This window comes from Amblyomma mixtum, chromosome 1, assembly GCF_055824585.1.
Source record: "Amblyomma mixtum isolate Tamu chromosome 1, ASM5582458v1, whole genome shotgun sequence".
Lineage (NCBI taxonomy): Eukaryota > Metazoa > Arthropoda > Arachnida > Ixodida > Ixodidae > Amblyomma > Amblyomma mixtum.
Window position 1 is genome coordinate 233,636,874 of NC_143012.1, and position 24,485 is coordinate 233,661,358.

At 52.6% G+C, this 24,485-nt stretch overlaps 1 protein-coding gene across 2 annotated transcripts; it reads right to left on the reverse strand.

The window, feature by feature from the left end:
• Window positions 1-223: 223 nt before the first annotated feature.
• On the reverse strand, window positions 224-12,314 carry LOC149371140 (uncharacterized). 2 transcript variants are annotated; one of them, XR_016286533.1, is made up of 5 exons: window positions 11,871-12,314; window positions 10,618-10,835; window positions 7,897-8,026; window positions 2,932-2,972; window positions 224-2,555 (listed from the first exon to the last, which is right to left on the reverse strand). XR_016286533.1 is itself a non-coding variant. In XM_089564610.1 (4 exons), exons 1-3 carry the CDS (start codon window positions 12,295-12,297, stop codon window positions 7,940-7,942), a joined length of 732 nt encoding a protein of 243 aa, XP_089420736.1. In that variant the 5' UTR covers window positions 12,298-12,312; the 3' UTR covers window positions 2,714-2,972; window positions 7,897-7,939. The 2 variants fall into 2 exon arrangements, 1 of the variants encoding a protein (XP_089420736.1); XM_089564610.1 differs by lacking the exon at window positions 224-2,555 and having other exon boundaries at window positions 2,714-2,972; window positions 11,871-12,312.
• Window positions 12,315-24,485: the final 12,171 nt, after the last annotated feature.

The window sequence follows — 24,485 nt, forward strand, 5'->3', positions numbered from 1 at the left end:
CCTTTTGCGTTCCGCCTCGATCGAAACCAGGGCGCACCGTAAATGAGAGATAAGAATGGAGTGAAAGAAGAAAGAGGTGCCGCTGCATAGGGCTCCGGAGTAATGTCGACCACCTAGGGATCTCTAACGTGTTCCGACATCGCACAGCATACGGGTGCCTTTTGCGTTTCGCCTCCACCCAAACGCAACCCCGTTTCGATCGAGGCGAAACGCAAAAGGCGCCCGTGTGCTGTGGATGAGTGGAAAACACGACCCCACACACTGTCTAAATGTTCATTTGTTGTTGGTCCATGACGCATGCAGTCCGGCTAGCGGCGGTCTCCTGCCTGTCCAGGTCCGCTGACCATAGTGAGGTCTTGTCCTCTCAGGTTCGCCCCCCCCCCCCCCCCCTTTACCACGAACGAAGCAGAGGAAGTAGCTATAGCAATAGCCATCACCCAAACCAATGTGGCTTATATGGTTAGCGATTCCAAAACAGCCATTTTTAACATCTGTGGCTTATATAGTTAGCGATTCCAAAACAGCCATTTTTAACTTCGCCCGCGGACGCATCCATCCCCGCGCGTGGTAGGTGATATTGAGAATGTGCACCCTAAATTCTGATAGGCGTATTAAGCTCCTGTGGGTGCCGGCTCTCTGGTAATCCCGGAAAATAAGGCCGCTGATAACATAGCTCGAGGAGTTATTTGCCGGGCAAATGGCGACACCAGCCGGGAGTTCTCGAGGGAGCGGGCGCACACGTTCTCAGAACTCACACAACAAGCACGCCTTGCCCGTCGACTCTATCCCCCCTACTCACCCCCGCCTATCCCACTCCCAACAAATCCTCTGGAGGAGACTCCAGAGCCGAACTCTTCCTACCCCCTTTTATTCTGTCCTACTTCCGCCCCGTTTCCCCAGAGTGCCCTCTCCGCGGAGAATCGCACGCCACCCTGGACATCCTCTTCTGGTGCCCTGCCGATTTCCCCCGCAAGGTGGTGGTGGGGGTGGTGAAAAACTTTAATATGAAAGAGAGTTTGCAGGTCAAAAAAACCCTGCTACATGGTCGGTATCCATAGTCCGGGACACCGCACGACGAGGCCCCGTCTCGCGCCCGCTTTACTAGAGCCCTTTGAGACTCCAGTGTGGAGCAGTTGAGGAGGGCACTCTCCCATGCCTCTCGGGTGGGGGTGGGGGAAGGGGGAAGGTGAGGATTCTGAGTACATGCCCACACCATGTGAAAGAGATCGCAGATCTCTCCACAGTGCGGGCAGCGCCCATCTGTGTTCTGATCGCAAGGACAGCCTGTCATCGGAACATGGGAGGAATGGGAAGCCCTCCTTGCGTAGAAGGACCTGCTCACGCATCTTAGCTGTGTAAACCGGGCTACCAGTGCCATGGCCCTACGTTGCCTGGACGCATGTGCGTAATAAGAGGGCTGTGCAGTAGCCCTGAGACCTTGAACTGTCCAAACTCGCTTGCCTAATAAAGTTTTCCATCCATCGCAGGTTCGGAGAGGCACCAGCGCGGCGGTGAAAGGGGACGCCGGGCATGACAGGAGGATGTGGATAACGGTGGCCTCGGGGTTGGAGCACAAAATGTATATGGGAGGTACAGGCAGAAACGTGCGATGTCAAAGTTCTCGTTTGTACCACAGCGTTGTCAATGGCAATGCATGCAGCGCACATCTGTCACTAGCGCCATGTAGCTTAAAGCGCGACTGTTTCCACTGTTTTAGGGGGCCAGTTATGCGCATATCCTTTGCTCCCGAAGCTCCCGCTCTTCGTCGGTTTCGGCTGCCCGTTTAGCGCGTTTATGCTCCCTATCGATTGCTAAATCTCTCGCACGGTTAGCAATGTTGACCGGATGATCAAACGGACGACGTCTGCGAGTAAGCACTCTCGAGGAGAAAGAGAGAAAAAAATAATTTTATCGCCATAAAATATCTGGATTCAGGGCAGGTGCGCTTGGTGTGGACACCGGGAGAGGGGGGGGGGAGGGGCGACTTCCTGGTGCCCAAACTGGTGCCGTTTGGATGGTCCTGTCTGGCCTACTGAGTTGATTTCATCCCTTGTCGGAGATAGCTAGCAGTAAGGTTCGTGGGAGCGGGTTTCCCGTGCAACCCCAGAGGATTTGCGCTTGGGTGGCGATTTCTTCCTTGTTCCTGTTTTCGCAGACGGGGTCGTAATCCCCATCTGTGATGAGTGAAAGTCTAGAATGCCTGAGGATCGAGTATGGCTGCAACCTGCGCAGCAAGATGACTTGCTCTCAATTTAAGTAGGGCTGGGGAGGCGGGAATTGACATTTCACCTCTCTGTGGAGGATTGTGTGTTCGGCAAAGGTATGGGGAGCCTCGCCAAGAGCGTCTGGGTCCCTGGGGCCGGCTGCCCGGTTGGTTTGCCCTCGGGCTGGTCGGTCCACCTCTTCGTTTCCAGAGTTTCCCACGTGGGTTGGGGACCAAGACCAGGTTGATCTTATGGTCGGGAGTGCAGCCGCGAAGGTTGCGTTCTTGTGGAAGTATGCTTCGTCCATAGCAGCGGTCCGCGCAGCGGCCCCGGAGAAGACTGCGGCTGCAGCTGTTGCAAGTCACGTTGGTTACATACGCATGGTTACATCACTTGGTTACATACGCACTCCGCTCCTCTTGTTCAAGACCATTCGTGAAAATAGAGCTAAATCGGCGCCACTAGGCTAGTAAAGCTTTCGCTTTAAAAATGAGTCGTATCCGCTCCAGTACGATTAATTATAATATTTATTCAATTCAGTACTATATAATCAGCGTATCTTGTTTTTCAATTCAAAGCGTTATAATCAGCGTCTCTCGCTCACGTGCAGCAGCAAGAGCTCCAGTGACGATGTCCACGTGAGAAAACAGCCTGGGGCAAGAGGAGCAGCAAAATAGTGTGGTGTGCACAGTGTTTCTGGGAGAACTTGGGAGACTACCCCGAATACCTTGCATTGTTGCCAACTTCTTGAGCTTTCTAGACAGCAATCTGAAAGGGAGAAAGACAACAAAAAACGTTTTTTGCCACAACAGCACCTGAAAGCTGGGAGATAGATGAAAACACAACAAAAAACGTTTTCTGTCACGATAGCACCTGAAAGCTCGGAGATAGTTGGATCAAAGAGCATGATAGTAAGGTGCTACTGAGAACAAAGTTCCCTCCACCCACACTTTGCTTTCCATTGTTATGTGGCGCTTCGATCTGCCGAGGAAATTAATTCCATAGCTGGAGAGCTACGTAATTGCTGTAAAATACCGTGTATTGTAGACGCCTACAAGAATTTATAGACGCGTATGGTTTTATGGCTTTTTACGTCCCCAAGCAACTCAGGCTATGAGGGACGCCATAGTGAAGGGCTTAGAAAACTTCGACCGCCTCTGGTTCTTTAACGCGCACTGTCATCGCATGTATACGAGCCTCTAGAATTTCGCCTCCATCGAAAGTCGACCGCCACGGCCAGGATCGAACCCGCGTCTTTGGGGTCAGCAGCCGAGCGCCATAACCTCGTAGCCACCTTGGCGGCCTATGAGTGGCCGAATATGCATGGAGTGAAAAGCCATGATAGTAGCGGCTATATTGAGCAAGGCAATGTAGATGGTTGTTTGGTTGGTTTATGGGGTTTAACGTCCCAAAGCGACTGAGGCTATGAGAGACGCCGTAGTGAAGGGCTCCGGAAATTTCGACCACCTGGGGTTCTTTAACGTGCACTGACATCGCACAGTACACGGGCCTCGAATTTCTCCTCCAAAGAAATTCTAGCCGCCGCAGCCGGGATCGAACCCGCGTCTTTCGGGTCAGCAGCCGAGCACCATAGCCACTGAGCCACCACGGCGGCATTGTAGATGTTCCAGGGTTGGGCGCGTGTCTTAAAATGAAGGCAGTGCGAATGAGCCCAATGAATGGCTGCGGCATAACTCCATTGCCGAGTTTCTGCGACAAAGTTGTCAACGACAACGATTGCAGCACACACATCTGATACCACAGCCACGCCACGTATCTGAAAGCACGGCTGAGCACTTACCCAGGCAGCCACTTATGCGCCTTTATTTTCGTTACAATCTAACAATAGTGTACAACATTGTCAACATCAACGCCATTGAACCCAACGAACAGTGGCGGCTTATTCCTCCAATTTCGCGTTCCTGCCACAACGTTGAACACGCCAACGAATGCAGCGCAATTACCTCTCTCACCGCCACGCAGCCCAAACCGCGATTCACCTGTCCACTGATCCAGGCAGCCAGGTATTGTGTATTCTTTTAGAGCGCAGCTCTTTGGCGCCCGCGTTTTGCGGCGTCGCCGTCGCCGTTGTCCGTTGTAAGCAGCAGTGGACACCTTAGTCGCGCTTTGAGCTGCGAAACCAATAGAGCGGGAGCTTGGAAAGCAAGGGCCAAAATGGGTAAATTGGTTTTTGAATCGAAAACCTTCACTACGAGGGTCGGAGCCGAGCTTTGCGTATGCCGGGTATGCTGCAAAATCCATATTCTGCGCATGCGCGAAACCGAGTGAAGTCACGCGCAGCGAAGGTGGCCGCCGACTCCGTAATAAAAAAAAAGAATAAAAATAAGCACAGAAATGAGAATAAAAAGAAATGAAATAAAATACCACAAATAGAAAAGTAAATAAAAGGCAAACAGTGCGCACAAAACTCAAATCTCGGTGGACATCCGAATCGCGCCGTAAGGGAAGGAAAATGAAAAAATTGGTTTTAAGGAAAGGAAACGACGGCTGTCTCTCTCATATCTCGGTGGATAACCGAACCGCGCCGTAGAGGCCTGAAGGAATATGAAATAAAAGGAAAATTGGTTTTAAGAAAAGAATGACTCTCTCATACCCTGGTGTACACCCGAAAGGAATGGACACCACAGTAAGTCTCTAAAGCAACCTTCTTAAGACAGCACCGTATTCACTACACGCGCGTCTCCTCCTCCGCCTCCGTACAGGCAGTGTGAGGACGGCCGAACGCATCCATCGTTATCGTGGTGCTCCCAATGCATTGTGCGCGAACTGCGACAGTCAAGACGTCAAACCAGGCCTTACTGAACCTTTCCGCACGTATATCCATGCTTAACCACAGCTAAGCCACTGCCAAGTTTTTGAGGAAAGTAAATGTCCACAAATGACCCACACATCTCGATGGACACCTGAACCAGAGGAAAGGCGCATAACTGCCCTTTTGGAGCAGTGGACACTTCAATCGTGCTTAATGCTACGTGGCGGTAGTGACAAATGTGCGCTGCATGCGTTCGTATTGACAACGTTGCGCCAGAAACGCAGCGCTGAAGCCATAGGCCTTGGGCGTTCATTGTGTTCATTGGCGTTGGCGTTGACGTTTTACGCAACGAACATTTTAATAAAAGGAAATGCCCATAACTGGCTCCCAGGGACAGAGGACGCCTGAATCGCGCTTATAGGTACAGCCTTTGCGGCTTCTGGGCCCCATTGCTTTGCTCGTAATGTGTGATGCGTAGTACTTCCATTAGCGCTACAGCTTAGAAGCAAACCCCTTGGGCTCTAAACTTTTGACAAAGGCTGTACATAGGGTAATGAGAGAGAGATGTGGGCAGCAGGCATTCATAACCTTGTGCCAGAAACGCCGCGCTGAAGCTATAGGCCGTCATCGTTCATTGTGTTCATTTGCGTTGCGTCGAGAATCTTTTACACTCTAATAATTTTAAGGAAAAGAGGTGTGAATTGGCTTCTTGGGCCAGTAGACGCCTTAATCGCACTTATATAGGTCCGTGGGGAGATAGATGTGGGCTGCATGCGTTTGCGCTGACGACGGTGGACAAACTCTCGCGATCTAGCGTTGACTACCAGCTTCCAAGTAGGCAGGGTGGGTGGACGTTAACGTAGATATGAAGACAAGGAATTTCTTACCACTTATGCGGGAGCACATCCCGTTCCTCTCGCTCGTAACGCCTCCCACGGCTGTGACAGCCTCGTCAAATACTTGCATAGACATTGTCTTTGAGAACCAGGCATTGGTGCAGCAAGTCGAGCATGTATCCATCTATTTCTCCGACCACAAAGCTTCCTTCATGAGAACCAAGAACTCTTAGTGGAGTGTTTCTTGTTTGGTTTTTGAGAAAAGGAAATGGCCCAGTATCTGTATCACATATCTCGGCTGACACCAGAAGCGAGCCGTAAGGAAAGGAAAGAAGGCGGGAGTGAAAGAAGAAAAAGAGGAAGAGGTGACGTAGTGGTGTTTCTTGAAGGAGGAACATGTGGTGCTCGAATTCTTTGCCTCAATCTATCGAAAAACTAACAGCTGATGAGCTGCACTCAAATTTCGCATTAGGGGGTAACGTAATCGTCGGCAATTTTTAAGGCGGAAGTCTTTAATGCCTCATGGTTGTAAGCACGAGTTGTCGACAGAAATGTCCTGCTTTTCAACTGGTCGAAATGGTCGTGAAGTCACAGTGTGCGAATTTCAAACGGGCAATTATACTTTGGCTAGTAACCATGCAACCAATTAAAGGAGCGGTAAAGTGTTGCTCAAATTAGGTGGGACTGAGTTTAATTATTTCTTAATTAACTAATTAGCCTAATCCACCTTTCTAGTCACACCAGATAAATAATACCGAGTAGGAAATTGGTCGAGTTGGGGGGTTCCCCGGAGTGCGAGACGAGCACGCTAACCACTCCGCCATGCCAGCTCAATGGTTTGGAATGAACAAAGGCGCCTCTAGAGAATACGGTGTCTTCGTTCACTCCCGTCTTCCTCTCTTCCCGTTACGGCGAGGTTCAGGTGTCCACCGAGGTGTGCGAGACACATATTTCCTCTCCTCAAAAACCAGTTTACCGATGAGCATGGCATAGAGCCGAACGGGCGATGCCGTTCTGTGGACTCTCTGGCAGCGTTGCAAGACGCTGTCGCGTTCCACTCTTAGAGGCTTAACACCTTAACCATACATCAGTGACACAAGCAGCAAAACCTCAGGTGACGAGGAGGCGCGGCTACGGCCGCTTATCCGTTTTTTTTTTTTCAGCCAGCGTCCGCTTCGGCGGACGCGGTTGTTGCGACGCGCGTCTTTTCTTTTCTTTTACTCTATTCTCATCTTTTAACTCTCCTCTGTCTGCACGTGACAGCGGTGCTGGCTCGGCTTGAGCCAGTTGGCAGGCCCGTGCAATTTCCTTTTCATCCTTCTCTCAGTCGCAACAACCGCACTTTAGTTCAACAAAGCGCACCCCTGAATCTTTTCCTTTCGTGAATTTCAGAAGCTTCAAACAGACGAATTTTCGAACAGACAGGTAGGAGGTTAATAGTGTTGTTTCACTAATTTGGGGCAGTAATGCCCCTTTCCTTTTCTCAAAAAAAGCAAAGGTATAGACTTCGTTGGTTTTGACAAACATAAAGGCCAAAATAGCTGCTTAGGTACACCTCAATCCCGCTTTGAGGTATGTGGTGTGCCCATCTTAAACACGCGTACGCGGCTGCCGTTATAATCATTAATTACTACTACTACTAATTACTTTTACAAAGCTATTACAGCTTTAGTTGTGAAATCCTGCAGTTTAAGTGTGCGCATATCAGTCTCCAATAATCAGTAATACCGAGATCTGATCACAAGATTAGCAATAATGATACGGATACGAGAGCTGGTGTGTCCACTCAATGCGCGTATCTCTGCTTCTCGCTCTGCTTCGTTCGTTATGCTGTATCAACTAGTAGGACAACTCGCTCTTGCCAGCTAGGTAGTTGCAGTGACCGTTGCTTCTATGCGATAAATCCCGACCCTGGCTTGAGAAAGGGTTCACACTGGTTTCAGGCTACCAGAAATCCTGCATGTACGTACATCATTCAGAAGTAGCTAGTTTAAATCCCCCGTAGGCTGTAACGCACGGGCAAGCAAGGATAACAGTATGATCGATTCCGAGTGCACCCCGTGAAGCAGGCGCAGAGCCTCACCATGGCCAGATGCTCCAAGAAGCATGTCTTCCGCCAGTCCAGGTCATTCCCGAAGCCGTACAATGTGCACGCGGCGTCCGTTCTCCCCGGTGGTAGTGCCATCTGATACCTGACGCACCACAAATCCCACCTGAAAGAGGGAAGGATAAAGCACCGTGTCAGCCGCAGACACATCAGGCATACAACGCGAACCATCGAAAGCACCCTTCCGGGAGGCCTTGTTTCCTGTTCCTGCAACGTTGTAATGTGTAGCAGGAGGATATCCTTTGTGCACCAGAGCATGACGCGGAAAGATTCTGCACAAGAGCATGCATTTGAGGCCAGCTTCATGTGAAATGAGCCCGACGCTGTGGTATATTACGTCGCAAAAAAAGACTCTCCCTTCAGCACCCACAACGCTGAAATGATCAGCTGAGTATTGCACGTAGTCAGTCGTTGGTGCAGCTAGCAGCAGAAATGGCAGCTTCGAGCGAGAGCGAGTTTGGTTGGTTGGTTTGTTTATGGGGTTTAACGTCCCAAAGCGACTGAGGCTATGAGAGACGCCGTAGTGGAGGGCTCCGGAAATTTCGACCACCTGGGGTTCTTTAACGTGCACTGACATCGCACAGTACACGGGCCTCGAATTTCTCCTCCAAAGAAATTCAACCGCCGCGGCCGGGATCGAACCCGCGTCTTTCGGGCCAGCAGCCGAGCACCATAGCCACTGAGCCACCGCGGCGGCATTAGACTTTAGTTGCAGGAGCTATTAGATGCAGCCCCACGAATCCTCTCCTCATTATTATCGGCGTGAATGTTTGCGGACGCTGTGGCTTAATAATCTTTGCGATGAAAATGGAGTTCCCCGTTTCCTGTAGCGGCACTGATTGCGCATTGCATTGGCAGAACAGGAGCAATTTGCTGACGCCGAGAGTACTCGAGAGCAGCTACTACCGCGAGAAATGCGGGGCGCTAAGGAAGTCGCGTGACGCACCCACGTCTTTTATGCGAAGCATATTACTAGAGCTACACTACAGCCCGTCGAGCGCGGCGGTGGAGCTACCATTGACCTTTAGCATGACCACGTGACACCACGTGACAACATGACGTCACAGCAGAGGAGAGATGGGCTGCCGGCTCGCGCGGTCGGCCGCGGCGGTAGAGGCTCCACATCAGAGGCGCTGCAGCTGACCACGTGACGCTACAGCAGCGGTATAAACCTGAGCTTGCCTCGCTCTCCGGGCACTTACGAGGCGGCCAGGTGTTGGGATGCCGCCTATAAGTAGGGCTGATTTGAACGAGAAGCGAAAGCTTCAGCGTGCCACAGAGACCGATGAAGAGCGGGATGAACGTCTGGCTAAGCGGCGTGCTCAATATGCGGCTCGACGACAACGTTCTACAACTGAAGAACAAAGCGAGGAACTTGTTCAGCGATGATCCCGTATATAGCTGCCACGGCAATCCTTGCTACACTTCTAGTGGTTGTATTAAAATGACCAACAGCGATGATCCCGTATATAGCTGCCACGGCAATCCTTGCTACACTTCTAGTGGTTGTATTAAAATGACCAAGTATTCAACCAAGGAAAGCCATGTATTACCAAGCCTAGCCATCAATATGCTTCGCATCTGACTAGGCTTAACCTTATCTAAGCCTTAGCCATTTTTTTTATCGTGTTTTCATTTTGTTCACCTTGCGCGCGGCAGCAATGGCGGCTCAGGACCAAATATCGCATGATAATCGGTACCTATCTGTCACCGTTGAAAACAGCGAAGACACCAATGACTCGGCAAGGGATGTTCAGAATCTGCCATTTAGTGCGTGCGAAATGGCGGCGGCGAAGCCTCGTCGAGTCGCGTAAGTGCTTAAGACGCTGGACGACTACAGCAGGGAGTTACTGGGCAGTTGCAGTGACAGCGTTCCAACCGTGTCGCGAACGCGTGTGGAACCCTCGCAGCGTTTCACTTGCGTCGCATTTTACTTCGGCACGTATTGGACAGGACAAACAGCCAGCCAGAGAAATTGGGCAGAAGTGATTCGGAGGGAAAGTTTGTCCTTAATAACGGGAAAGTTACGATGTGCAACTTCTGAATAGGTTATTTTTACAGCAATATGAGCGATTTTTGCTGGTTATGGCAGGGAACGTCAAACGCGTCTACCCTGACCGGCCGGCTCAGCCGCACATGGCGAGCGCGTTCACATCACAGGACACTGGGCAGGTAAACGATGCGGACACGTGGTAGACCTTCGCCCCCGCGCCTGCTCTCGGAGAGCATGGAATGTTTCAAAGTGAGAGCACTGAGGTGCATTCTCGCTATGCTACTGCTCTGCTGCTCACTGCACGATACCTGCTCCTGTTCCGCCAGTGGAATGCGCCATTAAGTATTTCGAGCGTTTGGGGTGCGGAGCAGCACGAAGCCTCTGACTGATACCTGTGAGGGAAGCGGACAAGACGCTTTCCTTCCTTGGACAGGCAAACAGTTCACTATGCTCATGTTTACCAAGTATGAGGTGCATAATTTACACACAGCCGTTCTATATAAAAGCTTGTTCTAATAAAGCTTGTTCTAAACGAGGTTTAACGGCTAGATATTTAGACTCTTCACATCTACTCACAGTCATATCAGTGGTCAAATGTTACGTGCCTGCAAACCAGGTCCCGGTTGGGGTGAACCATCACTGGGACGCATGCTGGCAAAAACGCTTCGCGTTCACAACTGTGGTTTGTTTTCGAAGCCACTCACCGGATTTAGCAGCCGGCGCACTTGGCGGGGTAGCTGAAGGGTATCATCACCAAGCAATCCCGGCCGAAGCAGTAGTAGCACGTGATCGGACGCAGGTGCTCCGGCAGGCAGGTCTTCCACCAGTCCGGACTGTTGCCGAAGCCGCACTGCCCCCAAAAGGCATCCGTCCTCTGCGCCGCCACTGCCATTCGACCCATCTGAGATGCCGTCGGCTTCACCTGAAAGATAGACGGACTGATCGCGTGACAGGCGCGACGCACACAACGCGCGTACACAGCCATGGTTCGTGGACGCTCTTAGTGAAGTCGCGTGTATTAAGAGAAAGTTTTGCTCACCCATTTTTTCCATTTAAAGAAGCTGTGCGCGGAATCTACGGGAGTTTCAACGGAAATTCCAGGAAAAGAAAAGTGTTGCATGCTGCAGTACGGCGTCTCGCAGTAAAGCAAGGAAGGTTCTCCCCCCCCCCCCCCCCCCCATATGCAAGAGTGATACATTGACTTGAACGCGCGATCAACTGTTAACCAGCTCATGCAAAACGGCACCGAGAAAGAGTTCAGCCTTGAATCGCAGCAGAGTATGTAAGCAGATAAAAAGAACCTCCGAAAGTCACACCTAGAACTAAATTAATTTTTTTTTTATTTGCGGACGCTGGTTTGTGGTTTGTGGGGTTTTAAAAAGTCGCACCTAGAACTGAATTTTCTCATCTCGAACGCTGGTCTAGGGTTTATGCGGGTTTAACGTCCAAAAGCGACTGAGACTGTGAGGGACGCCATAGTGATGGTCTCCGGAAATTTCGACCAACTAGGCACAGTACACGAGCCTCTAAGATTTGGCCTCCATTGAAATTCTACCACTGCGGCCGATATCGAACCCGCATCTTTAGGGTCGGCAGCCGAGCGCCATAAATACTGATCCACCTCGGCGTTTGCAATTTCAGAGACAGCAATAAATTGCTACCGTCATTTTATCCAGTCGCTGCGAACGGATTACTGTATGAACAGAGAAAGACCAGGAACGGATGGACTGGAACTAGCGGGAGAATGGGACTTAAATCAGCTTGACGATATTTCTTTCTCACAACAGAACAAACAGTTTATAAGGGCCGAGGTTTAGAATGCAGAGACGCTACTAAAGACAAATCTCAGTTCGCATAAGTTTGAAACTGAAAAGCTTCGCTTTGTGCTAATTATGATTTCAAGACCGAGCGAGTAGTTTTTAAGACCGAGCGAGGCAGTTTCTCTGGTCTAGCTTACCTGTTTGATAGTCAGCTCTCGCAATGTGCTGGCCATCCCTGCTACGCCGTACATACGGACGCAATGCTCTGGAAACAGCTCTCAGGAGTGGCTGGCCGGGACGCATTTTGTGTAGCAGACGGCACTGATGACCTGGCAGCAGCGGAGCATCCCCATGAGCGAGCACACCCGGGCGCAGTAGTTTCCCGGCAGCAGGAACTCCAGGCAGCGTCTCCGCCACCCGCTTGCACCGTCGCCGAAGTAATGCAGCATGTGCGCGGCGTCCGTTGTCTTCACTGCTCTCGCCAAAGGTGCTGGCCTCCATACCCAACGCCTCAGTAAACCGAGCAGTTGATATCGCCTGCTGGGCGCAGAGATCGCTCTGTGCTGACGCAGCACAGAAGAGTGGATCACGTGCAGCTCTGATACGTGTCAGCGTTCGACGCATGCGCACGCTGGAGATTTTAAGGCGGAAGCCTATAATGCCTCATCGTTGTAAGTAGGAGCTGTCGACAGAAATGTCGCGCTTTTCAACTGGTAGAAATGGTCGTGACGTCACTGTGCGCGATTTTCAAACGGGGCCAATAGTACTTTGCCTAAACCATGCAACCAATTGAAGCGATGGTATAGTGATGCTCCAAGTAAAATAAATAAATAAATAAATAAAAAATTCAGGAGGGCACTTTGTTGATCTAAAGTGCGGTGAGGCGAAAGCCTTAAGCGTGGTGTTGCTGCTTTTCTCACTGAGGTGTGGTTAAGACGTTAAGCTTTGCTTCTTAAAGTGGAACGCGACAGCGTCTTGCAACGCTGCCAGGGAGTCCACAGAACGCCATCACCCGTTCGGCCCGACGGTAAATTGGTTTGTGAGGAAAGGAAATGTATCTGTCTCGCATATTTCGGTGGACACGTGAACCCAACAGCACCTAGACGAACTTAAGTTCGTCTAAGTGGTGTTGGTGAACCTCGCAGTAGCGGGAAGGGTGGAAGATGGGAGGGAACGAAGACACCGTATTCACTAGACGCGCCTTTGTTCATGCCAAACCATCGAGCTGGCATGGCAGGGTTGGTAGCATGCTCGTCTCGCACTCTGGAGACCTTGGTTCGATTCCCCAACTCGACGAACTCCCTACTCGGCTTTATTTATTAAGGCGAAAGCCTTTAATGGCTCACGCTGTCTTGATCAAGACGTGTTAGCAAATTTGTCCGCGTTTCAGGTTGGTCGAAGTGGTGGTGACATCGCTGCGCGCGAATTTTGACGGGTGTCCACCGACAAAATGTGAGACAGTTACTGCGCAATTTCCTTTTCTCAAATACAATTTTAATTTTCTTCTTTACGGCCCCTCTTTCTCTTTCTTCTTTCACTCCACTTCCCCCTTCCTGTACGGTGGTGGTGGTGGTGAAAAACATTTATGGCCAATTAAATTTTTACAGAAAGGTGATTGGGGTAGGACCCTATTGGCCCTTTCCCCTCACAGTACTAGGTGGAGCCCCTATTCCGGGGCCCCATTGGCAAGCAACGCCGCCCGGTTCAGGTGTCCACCGAGGTGACAGAGAATTACAGCGCCATTCCTTTTCCTCAAAAAGCGTTGCGTTCAAAGGGCAGCGCATCGCACCGAACGGGTGGTGGCGTTCTGTGAACTCCCTGGCAGCGCTACAACACGCTGTCGCGTTCCACTCTTAAAGGCAAAGATCTAGCGTCATTAATTAGCAGTAAATTAATGCACCAACAGAATGTGAAGTGACAATCGTGTAGCAGAATGCAACACTCAGGCTTTCGCCTTTCACAACTTAAGCCGCTAAAGTTCCTCGTAATTTTTTGTCTGGTCTGACTACAAAAGTTCATTAAGCTAGTTAACTAATTAACTAAACTCAGTCCCACTTGTCACTATACCAACCTTTATTTGGATGCATGGTTGCTAGCCAAAGTAGACCAGGCCGGTTTGAAATTCGTGCATTGTGACGTCACGACCATTTCGACCTATTGAAAAGCCTTACATTTCTGTCGACAACTCCTCCTTACAACAATGAGGCATTAAAGGCTTCCGCCTTAAAAAACCTGGTAGGCAATTGGCTGGCGAATCGAAGCATGGTCTCCGGAGTGCGAGACGAGCACGCTAATCACCCCGCCATGCGAGCGTGGAGGTTTGGAATGAACAAAGGCGCGTCTATTGAATACGGTGTCTTCGTTCAGTTCCATCTTCCTCCCTTCCCGTAACGGCGAGGTTCAGGTGTTCACCGAGATATGCGATACATATGAATTTCCTTTCGTCAAAAACCAATTTGCCGACGAGCAAGGCGTAGAGCCGAACGGGCGATGGTGTTCTGTGGACTCCCAGCAGCGTTGCAAGACGCTGCCGCGTTCGACACAGAGGCGAAGCTTAACATCTTAAGCACACATGACACAAGCAGAAACACCGCGCTTAAGGCTGTCGCCTCACCGCACTTTAGCTCAACAAAGCGCCCCCCTGAATTTTTTGCGCGAGCTGATCGCGGCGCATGAGAAGAAGAAAAAACAGTAAAAAAAACGAGCAGTGAAAAATTGGTTTTTGAGGAAAGGAAATGACCCAGTAACTGGCACATATCTCGATGGAGACCGGAGAGAGAGAGAGAGAGAACATTATTGCCAGAAAAGAAGGATTCCTGGATTCTGGGTTCCACCTGAGGTTCCGAGCAGTGCGGACGTGCTCCGCATGGCCTCTGGCCTCGTGTCCATTTTTTGGCAAATTTCATTGACTGCTGTTCCCGTGAACTGTGCGAAGGATTCGGAAAGGTCCTCCATGCCAGCCGATACCGGATTTCGCCAGGTACGACCACTGCTTGCCCATTTTTCGGGACTTTAAGTGCAAGTGTCAACACTTGGTGTACCGCGTTTGGCCTAACGCTAGGCCGAAAGCCGGTGCCGTGCCGGTGGGACCCGCTCGCCACGCGGACCACCCATAACGATCGCATCATGGAATATGCCGTAGAAGGCGAAGACATACTCCGGCTCAGCTTGCCGAAGGAGGATGGAAGACCGTTCTCAACCTGCAAGAACGCTACCGGCGCCCCGGAGCGAAGAACGCCATTCATGGGAACGCAGCACTACGAACGCGCCGGCGACGCCGGGGAAGGAACACGGCACCGCTACCGGCGTTCCTCATAACGAAGGCAAGCCCAACTCCGCTCTTCGGAAAAAACCACCCGCCCGACGTAGGCAGGCACCGCTGCCACGTCTACCAGCAAACGACTACAAAGTCGTCGTCAGGCCGCGAGGCATGGACTTGCGCACCGCTCCTTTTCAACATCGCCATGATGCACCTGCCCGGCCGACTGGCTCAGGTGGATGGCATAAAACACGCACTCTACGCAGACGACATTACAATCTGGACCACCGAGGGGAGCCTTGGGGAGATGGAGGACCGCCTTCAGCAGGCCGCCTCCATAGTCGAAGCATATGCTGCCGACTGTGGTCTCCAATGTGCTCCCGCCAAATCAGAGCTTCTACACGTCAGGACAAACCACAAGGACAACACGTCTCTACACATATCACTGTCTGCCGGTCCCATCAGAGAAGTGGCGGAGCTCCGGATCCTGGGTCTGTTCATCAATAACAAACTTAGGCCGGACTCTACTATAGCGAAACTCAAGAGCATAGGTGAACAGGTAGGGCGCATGATCCGCCGTGTTTCCAACAAGCGGGGTGGTCTGCGGGGCAGGGACGCGCTACGGCTCGCCTATGCCTTCGTGACCAGCCGGATCCTCTACGCCGTGCCGTACCTACGCACCACCAAACAACAAGACGAGCGCATTGACGCCATCATCAGGAAGGCAACAAAGCGAGCACTGGACCTCCCGCTGGCTACCTCCAACGCCAAACTGAAGGCGTTGGGAGTGGTAAACTCCTATCAGGAGTTGCGGGAGGCCCACCTCGTGAACCAATATACGCGGCTATCGCAGACGGTGACTGGGCGCCGCCTGCTCAACCGCTTACACATCCAACACACATGCATACCAGAGGGGACGGAGAACATCCCGGTGCTGTGGCGCCACATGCTCTTGGTCGTTCCGCTCCCGCGTAACATGGACATGGCTTCACATGAAGGCAGACGATAAGCGCGGGTTCGCACGCTTGAGAGGCAATATGGCTATAAAGAGGGCGTCTATTACGTTGACATCACAGGGCCGTCGCCCGCGGGATTCTTCACGGCTGCCGTAGTCCACCGGGGAATGAATGTCGATGGGCTATCTTTTCGGGCCCCAAATTCAACACGAGCGGAGGAAGTCGCAATAGCTCTCCCTGCCGCCGATCCAAAATCGAAAACGGTTATCACAGACTCTCGCCGGGCCTGTGAACATTATCTTGCAGGCGAAATATCACCTCTTGCCTCGCAAATTCTAAGACGCGCTCTCGCCGATCCAACTCGCACAAAAGTGATCTGGGCTCCTGGCCACCAGGGTCTACGAGGCAATGAGGCCGCTGATGCTGCCGCCCGAGCGCTCACACACCGGGCTCCTCATCCTAGCTCTCATGGCTCAGAAGCTCATAAACCGCTTCTGCGGTTCCGCGAAATCCTAATTTATTATTGCGACAGCCACCGTCTCTACCCGGCACCTGCCAAGGGGTTGAGTAAGGCGGAGGAGCGAACTCTGCGGCGCCTGCAGACAGGAACCCTTCTCTGTCCTGCAATAGCAAAACACTTCGATCCGAACACAGATGGGCGCTGCCCGCACTGTGGAGAGATCTGCGATATCTTTCACATGGTGTGGGCATGTACTCAAAATCCTCACCTTCCCCCCTCCCCCACCCCCACCCGAGAGGCATGGGAGACTGCCCTCCTCAACTGCTCCACACTGGAGTCCCAAAGGGCTCTGGTCAGCGGGCGCGAGACGGGGCCTCGTCATGCGGTGTCCCGGACTAAGGATACCGACCATGCAGCAGGGTTTTTTTTTTTTTTAACCCTCAAGCTCTCTTTGATTAAAGTTTTTCACCACCACCACCACCACCGCGCCACATTTTCAGAGCTACCTGCGTAGCGTTCGACCTACCGCTTGAAGTGGTGTTGACTGAAGACAGCCTTCGAGTTAACACCATTAACAACACATTCACTATTAGCACACCGAATAAGCTCAGGGCTTCGGTGTACAGCAATCTGAGACTGCTCAAGATGGGCGACAAAGAGTACGAAGTGTCATCGTACGTGTCGGCGCCGGACGACTCCACGCGAGGCGTCATTTATTATGCATACGATGGCGGGACACCTGATGAGGTCCGACAGGGATTCCTGAAGCGCAACCACGGGATTCCGGTGGTGGATGCTCGCCGCCTCGGACAATCAATGTCTATCCTGGTGACTTTCGCCGGCAAGAAGGCTCCAGACACCATCTACTATTGGGAGAGTCCTTTCCGTGTGCACCCGTACAGGGAGCAGGTCGAAACCTGTTTCAACTGCAGAAGAGTCGGTCATCGGGCAGACGTCTGCTACAGACCCAGGACCCAGCTGTGCCGCAGATGCGGCGAAGAACACCCTCCCCCAGCCGAGGGGGAAGAACACACCTGCACGCCAAAGTGCATTGTGTGCAAAGGCGCCCATAACACCAGCAGCAGGAACTGCAAGCATCGCTTCGTCGACCGCCGCCCCCGATACAACCAACAACAAAAGAAAGCGACCAGCGAAGAAAGCGACCAGCAGTCCGGACACAAGTCGCGTTCCAGAGACAAGGCCGGCAACCGATCGTCCAGCCAGTGTCGTGGCAGCAATTCCCGCGACAGATCCACCTCCTTCCCACCACTGTCGTCGAGCCAGGGTGCCATTTCGAGGCAGGGGAGCAAGGACAGACGGAGGAGTGCGAGCAGGAGCAGGAGTGGAAGCTGCTCGACAAAGCAGGTGAGCTGGCCGGATACGGCCGCCCATAACTACACCGCTCGCGAGAAGGAGCTCCTAGCTAAAATACAGTCCAGAGACGAAACCATTGCGCAAATGCAGCGAGAGATGGCCGAAATGAAAAGGCTGTTTAAATCGCTACAGCCACCCGCAACAGCAATGCCGAACGCATCTCGCACGCCCCCCTCTCCCGCGCTCAGCGCTACACCTTCCACCAGTAATGCGATGGAGACGGATAGCCGCATTAATCTGAAAAGGCCGGCTCCTTCAGACGAGGGCTCCGAATCGAAACGCGCTGCGGAAGCGTCCAAAGAGGACAACCCGCAACCGACAATCAAGCCTAAGGCTTCAGATAAGATAAGAGCCGAAGTGAATGCCCTCGAGAACAAATTTAACGGCCTCGAGGAAAAAGTTAATAATCTTACGAGGGAAGTAGCCCAACTGGGTACAAACATCGCTGCCTTTTTCCATCAAGTAGTAGAGCGCCTCGCGGCCTTAGATGCAAGCCGTAACGTTATGCCACCAGGCGCGACCTTGCCCGTAATCATCCCTCCCATATCCCACCATGGCCCCTCGCCAACAAATTGAGGTATGGCAATGGAACTGCAGGGGATTCCGCAACAAACGGGGAAACCTGCAGTTTCACATCCAAAACCTAGGTAGACAACCGGACGTGATAGCCCTTCAAGAAGCTAGCGGCCCGGCGAAATTACCAGGCTATAAATCATTCATTCCACCCTCAAACTCAGTGACGATGACGACGACCCCGTTTACCGCTACCTTTGTGCAACGCAACATTACGGCTATACAACACACTGTAGACAGTTGTAACGAACAATACACGTTACTAGAAATAGTGCCGAGGAAAAAGGGAGACGCCAATCTCTTTATTCTGAACTTATACAGTTCTCCAAAAGACAAAGGCTCAGGAATTCTAGACCTACTGCTTAAAGCCACGCGCCTGGCCGCCAGGACACAACTCCTTGTGGTAGGCGACTTTAACGCCCAACATTCGGCTTGGGGCTATCGCAAAAACAACCCCAAGGGCACCAAGCTGTGGCAAACGATCCAAAACCTGGGCCTCACAATTCTTAACGATCCCCAAGAAAACACGCGGGTCGGAAATAGCGCTAGCATAGATACCTCACCGGATCTCACTCTATCCAAAAACATTCGCGACGCCCGCTGGTCGAACACGAAACACACGCTGGGAAGCGACCATTACATAATAGCCACGACATTTGACACGAAACTGCACAAACTGCACCTCATGCGCACTCGCATTACCGACTGGGATAGGTTCAGGCGCTTACGAGAGCAGACTGCCCCCGGCCAGATCAACAACCTAAGGGAGTGGATCGCTGCACTCAAAGACGATGTCAAGACCACTACGGTCAAGACGCCTATAGAGGAGCCGCATCAAACGACCGACTCTAAACTCCTACACATGTGGGAAGCGCACGCCAGCCTGCTGAATCGCTGGAAGAAACAGAGACACAACAGAAACTTACGGAAGCGTATTGCGCAACTCGAGCGCCAAATCGAAAAATACACATTAGAACTACAAGAACAGCAATGGGGCCAAATTTGTGATAATATGAATGGGAAGATGGGATGCAAAAAGATATGGCTCTTGCTCCGCCACCTGCTCGACCCAACACACACAAAATCCACACAACGAGACCACCTCACGAAACTAATTCACCAGTATCAGGATACAGACACAGAGCTACTCGCCGAACTGCAAAAACGCTACCTGAACACGTCGCATACGGACCCCCTACCTGCATACGAGGGCCTCCCCAATGAGACCCTGGACGCAGACATAGTGGACGCCGAGGTCTGGTTTGCTCTGGGTCAGCTCCGTACCACCTCCGCAGCGGGACCGGACGGAGTGTCGAACAAGACGCTCAGAAACCTGGACCCCAAGTCTGTCGCGGCTCTGACAGACCTAATGAACACCTACTGGAGGGAAGGCGAGATCCCCCAGGAATGGAGGCATGCACGGGTGACCTTCATCCCCAAACCGGGAAAGAAACTCTCGATCGAGAATCTGCGGCCCATCTCCCTCACGTCTTGCATCGGAAAACTTATGGAGCATGTCATCCTTAACCGACTGCAAAATTACGCGGAAGATCGCGACCTACTTCCTCCCACAATGTTTGGCTTTAGGGCTAGCTTATCCACGCAGGACGTGATGCTCCAGCTTAAGATGGAGGTGCTCGACCCTCCACGCGGAACTGGGACGAAGGCAGTGCTCGGGCTAGACCTGAACAAGGCCTTCGATAACGTTTCGCACGAGGCCATTCTCACGAACCTGTCTAAAATAGACCCGGGAGAACGGACATTCAATTACGTCCGATCATTCCTATCCGAGCCGACCGCAGAGCTTGTGTTAGGTGGCCTCAAATCGGAGCCCATTCCTCTTGGCAGCCGTTGGCACGCCACAAGGCTCGGTGCTCTCGCCTTTCCTCTTTAACCTTGCACTTATTACACTACCCCCCAAACTTGCCGCCTTGCCGGGGCTGCAGCACACTCTATACGCGGACGACGTCACCCTGTGGGTAACCACTGGGAATGACGGCCAAATAGAGGATACCCTGCAGCAGGCAGTTGACATAATTGAAACTTACGCGTCTGGAGCGGGTCTTGAATGCTCGCACTCGAAATCGGAACTGCTGGTTCTTAGAACCAAACCACGCGGTAGAAACGCAAACCTGACCCCACCGACCCCTCTCAATGTATATGTGCAAGGACTTCAGGTCAAGGAGGTCCAAACCATACGCATACTACGCATGTACATACAGAACAATCGCAAAAACACCGAAACAATCAACAGACTCACTGCCACGGTCAATCAGACTGTGCGGCTAATTGGACGGATCTCCAGCAAAAAATGAGGCATGAAAGAGAAAGATCTATGTCGACTTGTGCAGGCTTTCGTGCTGAACAGGATCGTCTACTCCCTCCCTTACCTGCAACTGCAGCTGGCGGAAAGAAACAAGGTCGAAGCTACAATCCGGCAGGCCTACAAGGCGGCCCTTGGGCTCCCGCACAGTACGTCCACGGAGAGGTTGCTGGCCCTTGGGGTTCACAATACTCTCTCGGAGTTGTGCGAGGCGCACCTCGTTTCACAGCTCGGACGACTCACTCGTACGAGCGCGGGAAGGGCCCTCCTATACAGACTAAAGATGTGCGAACAGCTCCCAGAGAGAGACTCGAAAACGCAGTTACCCACGCACATCAAGAAAGCTCTTTTGATCAAACCCCTCCCCAAGAACATGCACGCCACGCACCACGAAGGCCGACGAACAGTGAGGGCTCGCGCACTACACACCAAATACAGCCGACACGACAACGTGGCGTACGTAGACGCAGCGGAATACCGACAAACCCCGAGAAAAGCGTTTGCAGTGGTCGCGGTGAACGGGAACGGCGCCCCGTTGGCGGCCGCGTCGATAGAAACCACCTCCTCCGAGACGGCGGAGGAAGCGGCAATAGCCTTAGCTATAGCGAACACGCGTGCTGATATTATATTCAGCGACTCCAAAACAGCCATTCGCAATTTCGCGAGGGGCCGTATCACATCTACCTCACTCCGCATCCTTCAAAACACCCGCCTTCCGATTAGAGAAGTTGAATTGATCTGGGTCCCGTCCCACTCGTCTAATCCGGGGAACGAGGCGGCTCACGCGCAAGCCCGAGGTTTCGTCGACCGGGCAGTGAGCGCGCCCTCCGACCCGAATTTCACGAGGGACGGGTTAACCTCATTTCATGACATCACCCATCACTTTAGGCTGGAGAGGCGCGCATATCCCCCTCCCCACAAGTCGTTAACAAAAGCGCAGGAAGTCACCTGGCGCCGTCTTCAAACACGCTCCCTTCTCAATCCGGCTCTGCTTGCCCTCATGTACCCTGGCCAGTACGATCCAAACTGCCATAAATGTGGTAAAAGGGCCACCTACGACCACATTCTGTGGAATTGCGCAGATGATCCGCCTCCGGCGGAGTTGATACAGCTCCCTTCTCCCAAGCGGTGGGAGGCCGTGCTGGTCAGCTCGGACCCGAAGATCCAAGTGCGGGCAATCGAGCGGGCCAACGAGGTCGCCGCTAGCCATGGGCTAGCGGCCATCTAGTACGTGCCTCCGCAACCTGCTCCCGACGCAATAAATGTTTTACAATCCAAAAATCCTGCATTCTGCACGGAAGGGCCAGGTGGCCATTAGCTGATAACTGGCGGCGACCTGGTCGGCGCCCTCGGTGCCTCCCGCCTGGACGGCGGGGTGCGAGCTCCGCGACGCTTCTTCCCAGGCTTCTCATGATGAAGCTTCCGGAGTAGGATGCTCTGAAGCTCCCTACCCAGCTGGCAGAGGTCGCCGGTGTGCAGCACGCTCTGTATGCGGACGACATCACCCTCTGGGCAACACAACAATCGGTTGGAGACATCGAGACCAACCTGCAACAAGCGGCAGCTATTGTGGACGAATACGCTCGTCGCTGTGGTCTTGAATGCTCCCCGAGCAAATCTGAATTTGTGCACATACGCCCCAACTCAAAGTGCACAACCAAAATTGCCCTTTCCCTACTTAGCGGACCGATACCTGAACACGAGGAGATCCGGGTACTGGGGCTTTTCATTCATCATAGGCGCAAGATAGACACTACCCTAAACAAGCTACGTAAGGTGGGGGACCAGGCGGGTCGGATGCTCCGCCGGGTGTCCAATAAAAGGGGGGGGGGACTACGATGCAAAGATGCCCTGCGGCTGGCCAATGCTTTCGTGACCAGCCGGATTTTATATTCGGCTCCCTACCTCCACCTACGCAAATGCGATGAGAATGCCTTAGAAGTAGTTCTCCGCAAGATTTATAAGAGAGCGCTCGACCTCCCCATAACGACGTCCAACAAGCGTCTCCTCGGTCTGGGGATGACCAACACCTTTGGGGAGTTACGAGAAGCTCATCTTAACAATCAATACTTGCGCCTAAGCAAAACACCTGCGGGGAGCCGCCTTCTGACCCGTTTACACATATCCTACGCAACACATACAGAAGAACGGGTCCGCATCCCTGAAGCCTGGCGCTTTGCACTCCAGGTGCGACCCCTTCCGAAGAACATGACTGCAGACACCCATGATGGTCGCCGTCTCGCGCGGGCGGAGGCTATTTCTCAACAATATGGCCATAAGCCAGGTGTCTTCTATGTGGATGCGGCCGGCCCACACCATGGGGGTTGGTACACGGCGGCCGTCATCCACCAAAACACTACAGTTCAGGGCCTTACTTTCCGTGCCCCAAACATTACATTTGCGGAAGAGATCGCCATTGCACTGGCCGCCGCAGATCCAGAGTCCCGAGTCATTATTACGGACTCCAGGGGCGCCTGCCGCAATATTGAGCAAGGGTATATTCCAGACCGTGCTTTCAAAATTCTCCACGCATGCGAATACACAGGGTTTCCGACCCATCGTACCATCGTGTGGGCTCCGGCTCATGCGGGTCTTGAGGGGAACGAGGCAGCAGACGCTGCCGCCCGCGCGCTTACTCACCGGGCGTCGCCTCATCCGCAGCCTGATCCGGAATTCAATTTCAATCCGGCCATCACCTTTAAAGAGATCACCTCTCTTTATCAAAATTTTCATGGTCTCTATCCCCCTCCCTGTAACGGCCTCACCAGGGTGGAGGAGCGCTGGCTTCTCCGCCTCTATACCAATACTGTACTGTGCCCGGCAGTACTTAAGCACTTCAATTCTTCTTTCTCGGGCGCGTGCCCACTCTGTGAGGAGGAGTTTTCGGACACCTACCACATGGTGTGGGCATGCCCTTCCAATCCTGCCTACCCACCCCACCTCCACCCCACTCGAGAGGACTGGGAAGCTGCCCTGCGCGGCTGCTCCGAACTCCATGCCCAACAGGCATTGGTAGCTAGAGCCCGGGCCGCTGCGGAAGCTACAGGGATCCCGGACTAGGGATCCCTCCTAGTGTTTGTAAGGGGCGGGCCCTTCTGGCTTGCCCCATCGACCTCTCACTGTAAATAGAAATAAACGTTTTCCTCCTCCTCCTGGGCAGTCTCATAGGACTTTATCGAGGGTGGCAGTGCTACCGCACTGAATGCAAGTGGGGTCTATGAGCTTCGGGTACATGCGGGCGTAAATGTAAGCATGACTAAGGTGTCCACTGCTGGCTACAACAGACAACGGTAACGCCGATGGCAACGGCAACGGCAACGTCGACGGCGACGCCGCGAAACGCAGAAACGGGTGCCAAAAAGAGCTGCGCTATGAAATGCCTGTGGCATAGCTAGCTAACCCTCGTTTTCAAGCGAAAGTCAGGCTGACATCTCCAGCGTGGTCACGCTGCGCCCTATTACTGTAGTGTCGTGGGTCTGCGACAACGTTGTCACCGCTAACGGAGGCAGCCCACATTCTCTCTCTGACCAACGCCACCTCAAAGCGCAGTTGAGGCGTCCACTTACCCAGAGAGGAAGTCGGAGCCTTAAACTTTGCCAAATCCAAAGAAAACAATAAATAGGCCGCATTGCTTGTGCCGCGTTTCTACCACAATGTTGTCAGTTGCGATGGATGCAGCGCACATGCGTCACTATCCCCACGTAGCTTAAAAGTGCGACTAAGGAGTCCACTATACCAGGGGCCTAAGAGGAGGAGGAGGTAAAGTTTATTAAAGATGTCTTACGCGCGGGTTGGGTGATGTTCCCTTCACCGCGGTGGGATCCTCTTCTAAGTTGGACGCCAGGTGGCTAACCGACGATGTCGTTC

What these genes read in the sequence shown, in the direction of transcription:
- LOC149371140 (XM_089564610.1), bottom strand. Translation starts at nt 12,297, where the DNA reads ATGCGTCGAACGCTGACACGTATCAGAGCTGCACGTGATCCACTCTTC. An exon ending in GAGAGCTGACTATCAAACAG is followed by an intron (nt 10,836 to 11,870) that starts GTAAGCTAGACC and finishes TCTATCTTTCAG; the next exon opens with GTGAAGCCGACGGCATCTCA. An exon ending in TGCGCCGGCTGCTAAATCCG is followed by an intron (nt 8,027 to 10,617) that starts GTGAGTGGCTTC and finishes TCCCTCTTTCAG; the next exon opens with GTGGGATTTGTGGTGCGTCA.